At 41.4% G+C, this 15824-nt stretch overlaps 3 protein-coding genes across 4 annotated transcripts; 1 reads left to right on the top strand and 2 right to left on the bottom strand.

The window, feature by feature from the left end:
• Positions 1 to 698: 698 nt before the first annotated feature.
• snrnp48 (small nuclear ribonucleoprotein 48 (U11/U12)) lies at positions 699 to 4911 on the bottom strand. The gene is made up of 9 exons (XM_058053041.1): positions 3463 to 4911; positions 2996 to 3109; positions 2827 to 2887; positions 2667 to 2747; positions 1754 to 1936; positions 1557 to 1678; positions 1368 to 1480; positions 1019 to 1123; positions 699 to 938 (listed from the first exon to the last, which is right to left on the bottom strand). Exons 1-9 carry the CDS (start codon positions 3604 to 3606, stop codon positions 848 to 850), a joined length of 1014 nt encoding a protein of 337 aa, XP_057909024.1. The 5' UTR covers positions 3607 to 4911; the 3' UTR covers positions 699 to 847.
• Positions 3802 to 9361, top strand: sri (sorcin). Its single transcript, XM_058053044.1, has 8 exons — positions 3802 to 4108; positions 4732 to 4779; positions 4860 to 4929; positions 6569 to 6612; positions 6688 to 6835; positions 6915 to 7028; positions 7124 to 7182; positions 8312 to 9361. The coding sequence occupies exons 1-8, from the start codon at positions 4052 to 4054 to the stop codon at positions 8336 to 8338; spliced, it is 567 nt and encodes a 188-aa protein (XP_057909027.1). The 5' UTR covers positions 3802 to 4051; the 3' UTR covers positions 8339 to 9361.
• Positions 8785 to 15728, bottom strand: LOC131105175 (atrial natriuretic peptide-converting enzyme-like). Of its 2 annotated transcripts, XM_058053037.1 has the most exons (11): positions 15209 to 15714; positions 14721 to 15068; positions 13721 to 14068; positions 12417 to 12767; positions 12320 to 12337; positions 12007 to 12070; positions 11883 to 11926; positions 10798 to 10948; positions 10494 to 10607; positions 9440 to 9507; positions 8785 to 9257 (listed from the first exon to the last, which is right to left on the bottom strand). In XM_058053037.1, exons 1-11 carry the CDS (start codon positions 15605 to 15607, stop codon positions 9234 to 9236), a joined length of 1929 nt encoding a protein of 642 aa, XP_057909020.1. In that variant the 5' UTR covers positions 15608 to 15714; the 3' UTR covers positions 8785 to 9233. The 2 variants fall into 2 exon arrangements, with proteins under 2 accessions (XP_057909020.1, XP_057909021.1); XM_058053038.1 differs by lacking the exons at positions 8785 to 9257; positions 9440 to 9507; positions 10494 to 10607; positions 10798 to 10948; positions 11883 to 11926 and having other exon boundaries at positions 12062 to 12135; positions 12283 to 12337; positions 15209 to 15728.
• Positions 15729 to 15824: the final 96 nt, after the last annotated feature.

The following is a 15824-nucleotide window of genomic DNA, read 5'->3' as shown; positions in this document are numbered from 1 at the left end:
ACATTTTGGATTTTTGCAGAGGTGATGCAGCTCAGTGGTCCTCTGGAAGCAAAGTGATGACATTTGAATTAGTGCAATTATTGATTGATGGAAAAATCTTCAACCAAATTACACTGGGTTTCCATAAAACGAGCTCATTTAAAAACAATTGAAATTATTTACAAGTTATATATTATAACATATACACACTCCAGTGCTACTCCATTGGGTACACAATCTAATGAGTCAATAAAAAACACTTGGTTTTGGCTGTTAGGTTTTCATTTAACAATTTAACAATATGCTTATCATTGTGTTTACATTTTTGACATGTCAGCACACACGTAAACGTCAAACCAAAGCCACCAAACATTGTCAATAAACGTGCCACAAATGAGTCAAATCAAGACGAGGGAGAGAGACCTTTGACCCCTGTGGTATCACAGCAGCACCACTGACACTCCTGTCCAACATTCCATGGCCTCACACGGCCAATCCAGTGGCTTTGGGGGCGGAGCCTGTCCACACTGTAAGACAGTCAAAAGAAGAGCAGCAGCAGCAAACAGTGGTTAAGATCATTTTTACTTCATTTTTACTCTCCTTTTGTGTTGAGATCTTTAAACTCCACCCCTCCACAGAAGCCTTTATGATTGGATAACTCCCAAAATGGCATTCCTTTCCAGGCGATGACCATACAAGAACAACAATTACAATGAAAATGTGTTTCCATGTATTTATTTGACATTAATTTACCTCTCAGTTTATTACTTTCAATCATCATCATAAAAAAGTAAAACAGTTCAAAGTTCATCATGTTGATGCTGCAGGTTAACAAAACTGAATCCCTATCCTGTGTTGACCTATCTTATCAGGAACTGTCGCTCTTCCCTCGCTCTTCTTTCCTTTTCTTCTTCTTCTTCTTGCGGTCATGGTGTCGCTCTTCTGGGGAGCGGGAATCCCTACAGTGATGCAGACAGGCACCAATAAGAACAGGTGGAATTGACAAGTAGTCACTTCACTCAAACTAAAGAAGACTCGCCTCTTCCTCCGCTTCTTCTTGCTCTCTCTGTCGTGACTGCGATGGCGTCTGCTGTGTGAGTGGTGCGACTCTGTTGATGCAGACCGCCGCTCATCCGGTTTATGCCTATCAGGCAGATCATCATGTTGGTAAGGGTGACAAGGGATGATCATATGACCAAATGTCCTTGACTGATTATTTTAATAATAGTTTTACAATACTGAACGTCTGTTTGATGCAATATTTGTATTGATCATAATTAAGGTCTGCATGCAACAACAGCGCCGCCGCTGGTTGCAGTAAGTAGTGCACTCCATTGTGCCGCAATGATTCAGGGCCACACAATCTTTTATGAAGAATGTCCACGAACCTTCGGGAGGTTACTGCTCTGTCCTCCTCTTCTTCCTTGACCTCCTCTTCATGCTCGTCCTTCCACTGTCTGCCGAGCTCGTCGGAGTGGACCTGGATGACCTCTCTGATGACCTTAGGGATGATAAGGATGATATCGTCTCACAAAAATTCAGTGTATATGAGTAAGGAATGGCTACAATGAACCTACCTCCGTGTAGGACTTCTTGGTGATGTGAACATTCTTGGCGCGGTAGGACTGACGCCGCCTCTTGTAGTCCCTCATCTCTGCCATCCGCTCCAGGTGGGTCTTTGGCTCATTCAGTTCTTCACCTACACAAGAGGTCCTCGTGATGGTAACAATGGGGAACTGCAAATACCGAATAAATACAGGGTGAGTCATCTTACCCTTCTTTAGTTTGGACACTAAATCCACGTAAAGTTCGTCGTTGCTGGAGGCGCCGGGTGCCTTCTCTTTGTTGACGGTGTTGATCACATGATCGTACAGGGCCAGGCGGTCAGCCACGGTGAGGTCGCACACGGCTCGCTTGTGGTTTTGCGGGACGTCGACGGGCTGGTAAGAGAACTGACCTGACGGACCAGCAGAGAACATGTGAATCACACACAGAAGACATCCTCTGTAATATACACATATAGTTGTGCATGCTTGGGTGTTGTTGGAAAGGATAAGAAGTCAAAAGGATACTGCACACAGCCAGGGGACAGGACGTTTTCAGTTGTCATTGTACATCTAATATATCACTATATTGATGAACAGACGCATTATAATGCATGACCTAGTCAGCTGAAGTAGCTTTTTCAGGCTTCTGACTGTGTTTTAAGTGGATAGAGATATTTTTAAAGTCCATTCATGTGAGATATTTTTCTAACACTGACGTGGCGTAAATGTGTGGACATGGCTTTTGTGTATGACTGTTTTTAACACTTATAAGGATAATGGCAAAAGTTAATTGGTTTAAGCAGTTGAGGGTAGTACTACCCTCTAGTGGTATATTCTGAGAATGTTACTACAGTATTATCAAAGTTAACGATAGAGAACATTGTCTTGTTTTTTGTCTTCTTTTCATTCCAGAGGTGAGCATTTACCCCCACCAACCAACATACTGTACGGTGTCTAAATCTGCCCTTTAGGTATCGTACCACTGTGCTTGGTACCCCAACAGCAGGTTGCCAAAAAGAGTTACAGTATCGTTCTCGATTACTACGTTTCCCTACACAACTTTTAATAAATGCTGTACACTGCTTGGCAGTAACTGTGCTTTCAATAACTGAATAGAACAATTCCAAACCAGTATGTTACCTTGCCAGAAGGTACCTTCCATTTTCATGAGTGGTGCAGCAGATCTGGCCTGCAGGATCACCTGGTTTTGAATGTTTTCATCTACAGGAAAGAAACATAAGCTATATTTTTAGACAAAACCCAAATATTATTGACACATTCTGACAAAGTCCTCACTCACCCATTATAAAGCTTCTGACGCTTGTGTTCTCATAACAGACAGAGGGATCATACATCTCGGCCTGTAAGACATGATTTTTAACAATGAAGACGTCTTCTTGACAATTAGATATTTTCCTACAGCGCTACTACTTCATGGAAACCCAACGAGAGTCAGTTAATTGTACCACCTCCTCTTCAGGGGAGTAGCCCATCTTTCTGAGGCGGCATGAGGCCTTGTGTCTCTCCATGGACCGAACCGGGACACGATGGCCAGGGTCAAAAGGACAGAGCTCCATTGGTTCCTGGAATAAAGACAATAAATCACTGTTATCTCGGAATCTGGTCACAAGTAACAGTCTTAAGAAATGACCATTTGAAGGGTCCAAACTAAATGGAAGTATAGTTGGAACTATATACTAGGATAACTTTAGTAAATCATATTGAACACACATTTCTTATTACTTTATTTACTGTACAATTGTAGGTTGGCTGTAGTCGCCGTCACAGAACTACTACTTGGTTTGGGGCACAACCTGGATCACTTTTGAAGTCCCAAGTGCTCTATTTAACTCGCGTTTTACAAGAGTAAACATACAATGATATATAGTTTGAATCATGCATAATGTTGTCAGAAGACGTTGCAGCTAACTGCTACCTTATCTTGGTTGTTTTCATGTGACCATCCCAGTAGGTCGTATATTTCTTGTATCTGCTTCTTGCACTGTTCCGTAAATCCCATCAACTCGTGCAGACGTTCCATTCGTTCCTGGCGGCTTGCGTTTTCTATAGAGTTCGACATTTTAATGGCTATGAGTCCACCGAGAAGGTAGCTGAATCAAATTCACCACAGGGATTTTTGCAACATGTCGGCCATGTTGTAGATGATGACGTCAGACTTTCTTCTTTGTGAGTGAGTGAGAGATAAATGTACAGCACGACATCTGTCGGAAAGTGGAGTAATTACAGGTCACGTGACGAACACTTTCAGAATGCAACATGGCGGAACAGCTATCGTGAAACATAAAGCATTACATTACATAAAACATTCTTAATTTATATCCTACATATGGTAGACTATTCATATTATAACACACTTAATAGTTTTTTAAATCATAATATTTAGACGACCTCACTCTTATCTTGAGTAATCCCTGACACGCCCTCTTAGAAGAGGGAGGAGCGAGAAAAACCTTATTCTTCACCAACGTCCACATTGTTAATAACTCGTGGTAAAGTACATTGAAATGGCTTATCCAGGATACGGTGGCCCCCCTCCCCAAGGTGCTGGATTTCCAGGAATGGTAAGAAAAGCGAGGAAGTGTTGGTTGGAAAGTGCTTCTGTCCGGGGGTGCTTTTCCTGTTTGAGAGGCGCGGAAGTGGGGCTATATTAGATTCAAATATGCACTGTGTGGTTTTATTTCATGATTATTTACTTAGCTTTTAAACATGATCTAGTATTATCTAGAAATGTAGCCATGCTCTTCTATCAAAACATACCTGTAGCGTCAATTACAGCTTTATTTGCCTCATTGGCTCATGTCTTATTGATGAACTGCATTTGATCTTTGGGTCTATTTGACACACCTTGTGCAGTAACGAAGGAGTTACATAAGGTGAAGGTCATTAAAGCCGAAAAGAATAGATTTCCATAGTTCTGCAAATACTTTATGTAAATCCGTCCTGGTTCTATGTCTTACATTTGTTATTATGTATGCAAAAGATGACCTAACTGAGGATGTGATGTGGACATGACTTGCACAAGTTTCTGTAAAGTGTTGACATATTTCACACGCCAAACTCAACCTCCATGAAATATAGGTGCCCAGAATCAGTGCAATGCTAAGTTATGGATCATATTATGAGGAGAAATGTGTGTCATTATCCAAACTGGAAAAAACATGCAAATGTTTCTTTTGTGTCTCAGCAACAACAGGATCCACTTTATGGATACTTTGCAGCTGTGGCCGGGCAGGTACTAGATGTTGCATGTTGATTTACAGTAGTACTACATTTATGATAATTGTCATGACATTATGCACATCTCTTCTTCAGGATGGCCAGATCTCAGCAGACGAGCTGCAGCGATGCCTCACTCAGTCTGGCATCTCCGGCAGTTATAAACGTAACAGCATCCAAACAATAAACAGTAGGGTGGCCCTTATTTTCGAAAGTTTGAAAATTCAGTCTCCAAACCCGGATTCTTGTTCCACTCCATGAGAAAACCACGCGAGTAATTTTTTTTTTTAATCGAATAATATTTACCCGGTGCTCAACGACCTTAAAGTTTTACTATATAAGATCAATGAGTCGATGGGAGCCGTGTACTCCAGGGAGCCTGATGGAGGAGAACACAAGAGGACAGCGGTGGGGGATTTTGCACAGATGCAGTCGTAGCACAGTAAAGGGCCTTTCATGTGTGATAGTCATTTGTTTTTGGCTATACCTCATTTTATGTCAATATTCTAGTAAATAGTATTTTGGTGAACCTTACAAGTTGGTGGTGCAACCAGCAGATATCCAGCAGATATAATTTGTAAATGAGAGATTTGCTTTTATGGTACAATGGCATCAGTTTTATCAGAACTGAATTACATGTTCTTGAGGCGAGGAAGATTTTTTTTGTTTCTACAGATGTTTTGTATTTGTCAAAACATGTTGAAATAGAAGTATTCTGGTCACTAGGCGGCATGAATTACATTACATACATTACATTACCTTGGTTCTCTTCTAATTCTGTGTGGAAGTGGCTTAATTTTAGGATAAATTAATTTGTTAGCTAATTTGTTAGCCCGCTGGCTGGCTTGATAAGAGTTGAACAATGTGTAAAGATGAATAACAGGAGTGTAAAGGTTTTGGTTATTGGTTTGTTATGTCATGCCTAGAGGGCTCTAATAATTTTTGAAATTGTATTTAGAAAGTCAGAAACGGGTTTTCTATGCTGTAGCTATGAAAATATTTGATTTGCTACTTATTATTTATTTATCGTAGTCGGGTCTGAAACCAATTAACTCTATAGTGGAACCTCTAAAGTCAAATGCCTCTAAAGTCATCCAATTTGACCAAATTTACAGAGAAAAATGGATTAGAAAGTCACAAAGAAATGTTTAAATCATACTTAATTATTTCCATTTCAGTTAACTAAAATGTTGAATAAGAATAAGATTGCCTCGGTTGTTTGTATGTACCCTGTGATTGGCTCGCAACCAGTCTAGGGTGTACCCCGCCTCTCGCTCGAAGACAGCTGGGATAGGCTCCAGCGGCAGAAAATGAATGAATGAATGAATGAATGAATAGCGCCTTTCTTATTTTTACTCTCGCCTGCACAGTTTGACATGAATAGATACGGCAAACATGTATTTAAATCAGAAGTAACTAATGGCTGTCCTTTAATTTATCTCTGAAGTCATATGATTCAAAATTCAGTTTATAAAGAAAATTGGCCCTGTAAAGTTCCACAAAAATTCCATCGTAACTTATCTTATTTTTAACTTTATAGAGGGGGACCCGGAGTGCTTGTGACTAGCGTTCGCTGAGTAAAAGTTCAGAGTCGTTGAGCACCGGTTAAATATATTCCGATTTCAACGAAACTTTGCACAGCACGTTTCTGGGTCAAAAGGAACAAGAATCCGGGTTTGGAGCATAGACATTATTCGTTTGAAATTTCACCCCCTTACAGAGGGCCACCCTAATAAACAGTATCTGTGATTGTGCACATGTTCTGAATATGTCTGGTTGACTGGGGTTGTCGTTTTCTAACACAGCCTTCAACATGGAGACCTGCAGACTGATGATCAACATGCTGGACGTATCCTTCCATTTTTAAAGCTGATGTAAAGACTCTTTAAAGTGCATATCAAGGTTCCTTGACAGCGTTCGTCAGAGAGACATGTCTGGCTCCATGGGCTTCCCTGAGTTCAGGGAGCTGTGGCAGGCTCTCAATGCCTGGAAAACTAGCTTTTTATCTTATGACCGCGATCGAAGTGGTACAGTGGAGGCTCAAGAGATGCATCAGGCCCTCTCCTCTATGGGTATGATCACACAACATTGATCAGCGTCATTTACTGTGGCCCTTCCTTGTTAATATTCACAACGTGGATTTGTGTGCAGGTTACAATGTGAGCCCTCATGCCATGAATGCCATCATGAGGAGGTACAGCTCCAATGGAAAGATCTCCTTTGATGATTTTGTGTGCTGTTGCGTTCGACTCCGTGCCTTGACGGGTGAGTCAGATGAAAAACACATCAAATGTTTGGGCTTCATTTGTGTTTGTACTTTGTTAGCCCAAGACGGGTATTTGACAAGTGTTTGTTTTCAGATCATTTCCGACGTAGAGATACGTCTCAAAATGGCAACGCCACTTTTCAGTATGATGATGTAAGTACAGGATGTCTGTGTAGGTTCTGTCTTCCAAGTCATGGTTGAATCGAGGCAGTTGGACTCTTCTTGCTTGGCCTCTTCAATTCTAAAATTTTACGTGTGGAGGTTCCTTATTTCTGTCACTAGTGGGTGCGTCCCCCTGGTTACAATAAGGAACAATTGACAGAAGACTCCAGTTTGCAGGATAGAACCATACACTCACTCGTTACTGTTACCGAAAAGCACCGGAATACTTTAGAGGAAATAACTTGCCACTACTTGCGATATGTTGACAACACATGGGTTATGATCAAAACCTGTAAAGTAGATTTGTTTGCCAAACACATCAAGTCTGGAGACAGAAACAACGGCTGCACTCGGAGAAGACATCAGTGACAACGCGTTCACATTTTTGGACAGGGAAGGACAAAGGCCTCGATACTGAGGTCTATTAAATTCATCCATCCATCCATTTTCTACCGCTTATCCTCACAAGGGTTGCTGGAGCCTATCCCAGCTGTCTTCGGGTGAGAGGCGGGGTACACCCTGGACTGGTCGCCAGCCAATCACAGGGCACATATAGACAAACAACCATTCACACTCACATTCATACCTATGGACAATTTGGAGTCACCAATTAACCTAGCATGTTTTTGGAATGTGGGAGGAAACCGGAGTACCCGGAGAAAACCCACGCATGCACGGGGAGAACATGCAAACTCCACACAGAGATGGCTGAGGGTGGAATCAAACTTGGGTCCTCGCTGCGAGGCCTGCACGTTAACCACTCAACCGCCGTGAACTCCAGTCTATTAAATATGTATACATAATTTGGCATGGGCCAATGGGTTGCAAATGGGCCGCACTTTGGACACCCAAGCATGTCCAACATTGCCAGTGAACGGTTGTAATACAAGAGAAGTGTCACTGCAGTTGTCCCTGCACTGTTGTTGTGGTGATGATACGTTCAAGTTCACTGTGTAATTTAACTGTATCTGTTAGGCAATAGGCATTCAGACACAAACTTCAACATTCAAGAAGAGTCAAGAATTGCCTTGATTTGACCTTTGCAGAATATGATGGAATTATTTTTTCCCACATTTTTGTGGAATAAAATCTTGTCTGATAATCTTGTCTGCCTGTCCAGTTCATACAGGTGACAATGAGCATGTGAGGAAGGACGAGCGGGATTCCAACCTTCCTGAGTCCACGATGCTTATTGTGAAGATGTCTATACAGTAGAACCTCCAACAGTCCAACATGAAACATCTGCAAATCTCCCAATACCTCTCAGCTCAGTGAGCATCTAAAGCGTATGTGACCATCTAAAGCCTCTGTTGGCTTTTTGATATCACCACTCAAGGGACCAGGAAAAAGTGATGGTAACCACACAACAGGCTGCTCAGTACAGTAGTAATTAAATATTAATTATATACACCTTAACATTAACCTTAACATAAATAGCATAATAGCAAACAATTAGCATGAACATTAACATCAGAAATCCTTTTTTAGGGCACTAAAGGGTGTTTTTTATTTAAAGGCCACTAGGTGACAGCCTTGCTTTGCTTAAGTGCCTAAGGCATATTTTAAATATTTTAACATGAAGTCAACTCCAGCTTAGGGCAGCATGTCATTTTTCTTTAATTGTTCTTTATTCAGCTGTTAACTTCTTTTCACACTTTACAGTTATCCAAGTTAAATTGCTACAATAGTTAATACAGATTTAATGATGGTGACTGTTTGACCCTGGAACGGATTAATTCGAGAGAAAACAAAGTTTCTAAATCCAAACAAAAAGGAGGCCAACCAGCATGTGTTTAACGTCAGGGTTTCCACTGTGTCAGGAATATTTGTGTCATTCCAGGTAACATTTTCATACAAGTCACTGAGCTAACCGTAGCACTTACATATACTACTATATTTTATCAATTTACACACCACGTTTATCCTATTCACTATATACTGTATACTCATTTAATTGTGTAAGAGAGATAAAAAGAAATAAGAGGAAAGGTGCTAATAAAGTTTGGTCCTCACACGTCTTTTCATGATATCCTGTTTGGTCCTCACACGACAGCAGACTTGATGAACTGAAAAGAGAACAGGTGATGGAATGGAAGGAAAAGGGGTGTCATAATGCAATAAAACATTTCATTCAGCTCTCTCATAACTCAGCATTATTGTGTGTGCAAAGGCTGATTCTTTCATAGAGCTCAAGTGTTGGATTGTGCTGTTGTACCTAATGAAGTGGCTGGTGAGTAAATAAACGCACCTGTTTGAAGGAGAAGCTGGCCACTTGGCAGTCACATGGCAAACTGAGGAGGTGAGACCGGAAGCGATCTGAGGTGGGAAGTGTTTTGGAATATTAAGCGTTGGTGGATACGAAGTGTTGAAAAGGTTACAGCTTACACCAGCACACACTGCAGTACTCACAAAACGTTCTTCTGCTTTTAGGTGTAATTTCATTTTTGCTGAGACCAAGACCATACCTAATAGTTGATCAACAGTCCCTTGCCAGTCTTCAGTTCTCATAGGGTAGAGGGTCAATAGCAGGTTGCAACATAGAAACTAAAAAAGTCATAGAAAGGCATACTCTATGCCTTCATGTAAAAAAAAAAAACACATGTTTTGAATTTTGCCACAAGTTGTGCAAAAAGTATCAAAACATTAGACAGTTGGATTTGTGCATTGAAAGGTTTAGAGGTCGAAATAGAGATCACCTGTAAAACAGGACAGTAATATAAAGTAATCCCTCTTTCAATGCGGTTAATTTGTTCCAGACCAGCATTCCTTATTTATAAATTGAATATTTAAGTACGGTAGTTCGGGCATAGAAAACCTGTTTATGAAATTCTAAATACAGCTTTTTAACATTGGAGACCTCTAGACATGAAATAACACCCCTATAGTCACATTTACCTCTGAGTTTTGGGATTATTGTAACTGTCGTTCCGACAATCAAGTCAATATTACAGTAACATTACTGACAACGAGTGACTGGTGTAGAATACAACATCTGCGTTTTCTGAATGCCTTATGTTTGTATTTTTATACTTGAGGATGCTTAATTTCGGAAGAAAATATATGAACCTTGCTTCAATATGCATATTTTTGGATGAATAATAGGACGTATTCAACCACAAAACAGCAGGATTTATTAATTAACATATTTTTGTGAAGCCACAAAATTCAAAGAGTTAAGTGGCAAGGTATTGCATTTTGGAAATTCCACCCAAAAGTACAATATCCCTAACTTTTTGTGAGTAGTGTAGAAAACCTATCAGCGAAATAAATTGAGACTGTTTTATATAAGTTTGCGGTGTTACCTTTGAGGATCTGAAGTTTCGTCAGCAAAGTGACGAACTCATCATACTCGATCTTGTTTTGGCTGCTGTATTCCAGCCACAGCGTCTCAAAGGTTTCCTTATCCAGGTCAAATTCTGTGTGACGGACACAATAAAACCAAAGGTGACACAGGGAAGATTGGTTTAACATAATATGACCTGTAAAGTTAAAAAAAAAAAAAAAAAGGCATTCCCCAAGTGTCATTACTTGAGCCGCTTACATTTTACCAGCAAATCCCAACTTTTATGATGACTTAATATTACTCGTTTTTTTGATGGAGCTCACCCCATGCAGTCAGAGCCTTTCTCATTTGAGCTTGCGTGACAGAAGGTGGCGTCTCCCTCTCGTAGCTTTCCACATATTCTCTCCTGATGATAGCCACATAATGCTCCAATTTGAAGAATTCCACCACATTCAGGTCTCCAGATTTGTCTGCCTGAGCGTTTTGGCTCAAGGAAGTCATCACACACACCGACGAATATAAAATAATGGTTTCTCTGTATGGCAGTGTTTCACACAGGACTGCAATCTATTGGTGGCAGTGGATATACAATGTTATCATCTAATTTGTATAATAACAATGACACATGATGCTGGAGACAAAAAGTATTTTCATACAAAAAAGCTTGAGTGCTCTTCATATTCTCTGGTGTATATGAGATGTGTTAAGAAGCAGCGCTACGATGCCATCTACTTTATAGAGTTGGAGTCCCATTATAATGTGTTTATGAGAAACAGTAGCACTATTTGTGGTGGGTTGTCAGAAATGTATAGGAAATACATGGAGAGCCTGGTTCGAAACATATAATTCAACAAGAAAACTTTTTGAAAAAGTAGCAAAAATGGGGAAATCTGCAGTCATTAAAAAAAAATAAGGTCACAATATTAAAATGAAAAAGTTGTAACTAAGATGTATTTTTGTTGTTTTTTTATCGGCCAAACACGTCAAACAATGGGAGGAAATGTAAACATTGATTCATTTTCTACCGTTAATCCTCACGAGGGTCGCAGGGGTACTGGAGCCTATCCCAGCTGTCTTTGGACGAGAGGCGGGGTACACCCTGGACTGGTCACCAGCCAATCACAGGGCACATATAGACAAACAACCATTCACACTCACATTCATACCTATGGACAATTTGGAGTCGCCAATTAACCTAGCATGTTTTTGGAATGTGGGAGGAAACCGGAGTATCCGAAGAAAACCCACACATGCACGGGGAGAAAATGCAAACTCCACACAGAGATGGCCGAAGGTGGAATTGAACTCGGGCCTCCTAGCTGCGAGGCCTGAGCATTAACCACTCGGCTAGCCCCGAAATGTAAACAAAAAGACACTATTTGCATACAAAGGACACCGTAAAGGATACATCAGCGAGTTTCACCAGCAGGCGGGCCGTCCTGAGACTCAGCACTACGTTTGGGAAGATAAACACCATGGTGAGTGTAAAAAACAACAACAAAAAAAGGTCAAAGTATTAAGTGATAACTGACATTTGCCACGAACAGAGTACCCTCCAGCCTGTAGCTTGGCCAGAACACCGTCAGCTTTCAGCATCTTTTGTCAGCAGGAACACACAGAAACGTAAGGAAATTGCCCTGAATCATGGGAGCAAATAGAGGCTGCACAATGCACAAATAAATGTCAGATATAGATTAAGCAGTGGTGGAAAAGAAAATGTTGAAATAATGAAATAATAATAATATAAAAAATATATAATTAAAAAATCTAAATATATAATATGTAGAAATATAATAACTCAAGTGTACCGATTGTTATGGCCTGTGAGTGTGTATTTGCATTTACCTCTGGACTGCTTTCGTCCTGTAAAAGACAGAAGAAGATGCAATGATAAAGCAGGAAGTTAAAAGAATGAACCAAACACCAGCAGTATTAAACCTACAGTGATGCACGTGTCCTGAGGGAACGCTTCGCAGTTCAGCTCGGCCGGCCAGGAGATCCCATAACGGCTCATCGGACCCTCGCAGCTCTTCTGGGCCTTTTTACAGAACGACTTGCAGGGCCGCCTCATTTGGCCTGCTACGCACTGGGGGGCGTAGGCCATACACAAGAAGGGGCGGATGTCGGCTGAGCATGCGTCTTGTATGATCACGTTGAAGAAAGACATCTTGAGGGCGGCCTCTCGCTGGCTGGTGTGGCCCAGCAGGTTGGGTGTGATGGTTTGGTTGTAGGACAGACCCTGACACATTTGAATGGTGAGGGGCTCACAGGTGCCACCGCTGGCCACGGCGTACTGCAATTACATACAAAAGTCACAGGTGCATGTGACGAGGTGCATAAACTAAACACATTTTCAGCATCTTGACACACTGAAGGAACAGTATTAGCATTAGCAAAGCCAGCTGGCCCATTAGGCAATATAGGCAGTGCTAATGGTGCTGTGGCCTCCAGGTGGTGACCTTCAATATGATTACTACACTCAAAAAATAAATGTTTAGCCTCAACAAAAAAAAATCAACGCAACAATTTCCATTCGTCTTTCTTAGTTATGACAACTTAATTTGAAATTGCTTTGAACCAACAAACAATATTGCATTGCACAAATTAGCTTTTCCTCTTCACTCAAAGCTCATTTTAAGTAATGCTTACTGAATAATTGTTGTCATAGGGACAAGTTTTTAAGTTCGTAACTCAAAGAAATATGTTAAGTCAACTGACTTAATCATTTTATTCAAAGTAGTTTATTTGTAGTCTACTTAATTATAATAACAATGCACATAGCTTTTTAAGTAGCAGTAACTTTATATATATATATATATATATATATATGTGTGTGTGTGTGTGCATATATTATTTTACCAAGCTAATTTTATTAAGTCATGGCAACTTGAATTTTGTTTTAAGCTTACCAAAAATAAAATTTGAGTGTATATGACATGCTAAATTAAGTTCATGTAATAGCCAACATTATTATTTGAACATAACTTAAAAAATAAAGTTAGCAACTTAGAAAGTTTATCTAAATCAATTAATTATATTTTTTACATTGCATTTATGTATTAAATCAAGTGGTGTCAACAGATACTCTGAAATACTTTTTAGAGTGTATATATTCAAACTTGTTATTATTATTATTGATGTTATACTACAAATGATGAGCAAACAACAACAAATACGTAAGTCTCCCGGCACCTATCACTCTGATTATCGGGACAAACGTTGCAACTTGCTGCTTTTTAGACGTACGTGCTGGCATGATGCCGTGGTAAAGTCATCACATCCGAGCGCTTTCGGCCAACTTAACCCAAACTGCTTCAGCACAGGCTCGCAGCTTGACCGGGCCTGTTCACACAAAGTTCTGCAGGGAGGCCTGGCTTTTCCCGCCACACACTCGGGAGTGAAGACGGAGCACAGGAAAGACTTCAGGTGAGGGGAGCAGTCTGTGTGGAGCAGCGCATAGAAGGTATTCAAGTAGAGGCCGGCCTCCACCTGAGTCTTGTGGCCCAGAACGTTGGGCATGATGGTTTCAGTGTAAGGGAGATCTTTGCAAAAAGGTAGTGTGATGCTCTGACACGATTCTGCTGAATCATGATCCTGCATGGAGACAAGCATCAAAATATAGGAAACTTGTACATTCTCCAGCCCTTTGTGTGTGTGACCCACTGTTTAATGAGTATCACTGCCACCTAAAGGACTGGAATGGAACAGCATCATCACTCCAGTCAGTTGAAAATACAGTAAACCTCGGATATATCGGACTCGGATATATCGGAAATTCGCTCACAACGGACAGATAAAAAAGAAAACCAATTTTTCTGTAATGCATTTCCAATAAAAATTCATTGCATATATCGGATTTTTTATAACGGATTTCGTCTATTTCGGACAAAATCTCCAGTCCCGTTCCAATGCATTTCCATTAAATTTCCCTCACATATATCGGATGGCCGCATCGTGGCGCTCCGATTCGCCGAATCGTGACAGGCTGCTATACGACGTCATTTGCAGCGTTGCCTGCGCGTCCAGGTACATTGGAAACATAGTCAAGGAAGTGCCTTTTTATAACGGATAAAATCCGATTTACGCATATACCGGATATAAATCCGATATATGCGTAAAACGGACATTTTCCGGTATACGCATATAACGGATTTCGCTTATATCGGACAAAACCAGTGGGAACAATTGAATCCGATATATCCGAGGTTTACTGTATTACAGATTGGAGATGTAGGTTTCATCTTACCTGCTCACATGAATATGTTGAAAAATCTTCACACCTGAGACTGTTTGGCCACTGGAAACCGTACTGCTTCATCAGCGACTCACAGCCGGACCGAGCCTCTTCACACTGAGTTCTGCAAGGGGCCCGGGGCTTTCCGGCCATGCACTCCGGAACGTAGACGGAGCACAGGAAGGGTTTCAGCTGAGGCGAGCACTGAACTTTGACCAGTGGAAAGAACTGGTGCACTTCCAGGCCCGCGTCCTCCTGGCTCCTATGGCCCAGAGAGTTTGGCATGATAGTCTGGGTGTACGGGAGGTCTTTACACAAAGGGACTGTGATACTCTGACATGTTGGGCTTGTATCAGATTGCTGTTGAAGCACACAAACATAAAAATATCAACATTTTAGGGTTCCAATGAGAACAATACAATAATAATTTCTTCAGTGAAAAAAAATTCTGATTAAAGTCAATAATCAATCAATAATCAGTTAGCATGATGGTGACTCACAAGCACACAGTTGGACTCGGGTAGAGTGTTACACTGCAGCTTGCTGGGCCAGGTCAGGCGCTTGGCTTTAAGGGTGGCCTCACACTCGGACTTGACCGTCTCGCAGAAAGCTCGGCACGGCTTCATGCGGGCGTCGTCTTCTGCGCTGCTGCCACATTCTGGGAATGCCAGGCGACACACAAGTACTGCCACTTGGGGCGAGCAGGCCGTCTCCACGACCTGACTCAACTGCTGCAGGTTGAAGCCTTGGACTCCACCAGGGTGACGGCTGGTGCTGTAGCCCACATTTTGGCAGTAGGAGGTCGTCAGCGGCTTGCAGCTGGGGAGCTCGTCTCTGGCACCGTGTGTCTCATGGGGACAAAGCAGCAAAGCCAACACCGCAAGGACCGAACGCTGCATGGCCTTCTAGAACAATTTTCTGAAATTTTGGAGGAGCGCCTCTACACAGGGGCTCGGGAATCCAAAGTCTGCAAACATGGCTGCTTCGTCAAATATTGTTGTTCAACAACTGCTTTGGTGGTGGACTTCAACCTGTCTACATCGTCATCCTCTGCTCGGGATCATGTGTATTCTGTGTGTGTCTGTTTTGGGAAATGGGGATATTGTCAGATAAAAC

The sequence above is a fragment of the Doryrhamphus excisus genome, chromosome 17, assembly GCF_030265055.1.
Source record: "Doryrhamphus excisus isolate RoL2022-K1 chromosome 17, RoL_Dexc_1.0, whole genome shotgun sequence".
Classification (NCBI taxonomy): domain Eukaryota; kingdom Metazoa; phylum Chordata; class Actinopteri; order Syngnathiformes; family Syngnathidae; genus Doryrhamphus; species Doryrhamphus excisus.
The sequence above is the reverse complement of the archived record's forward strand: the minus strand, read 5'-3'. Positions and strand labels throughout refer to the sequence as shown.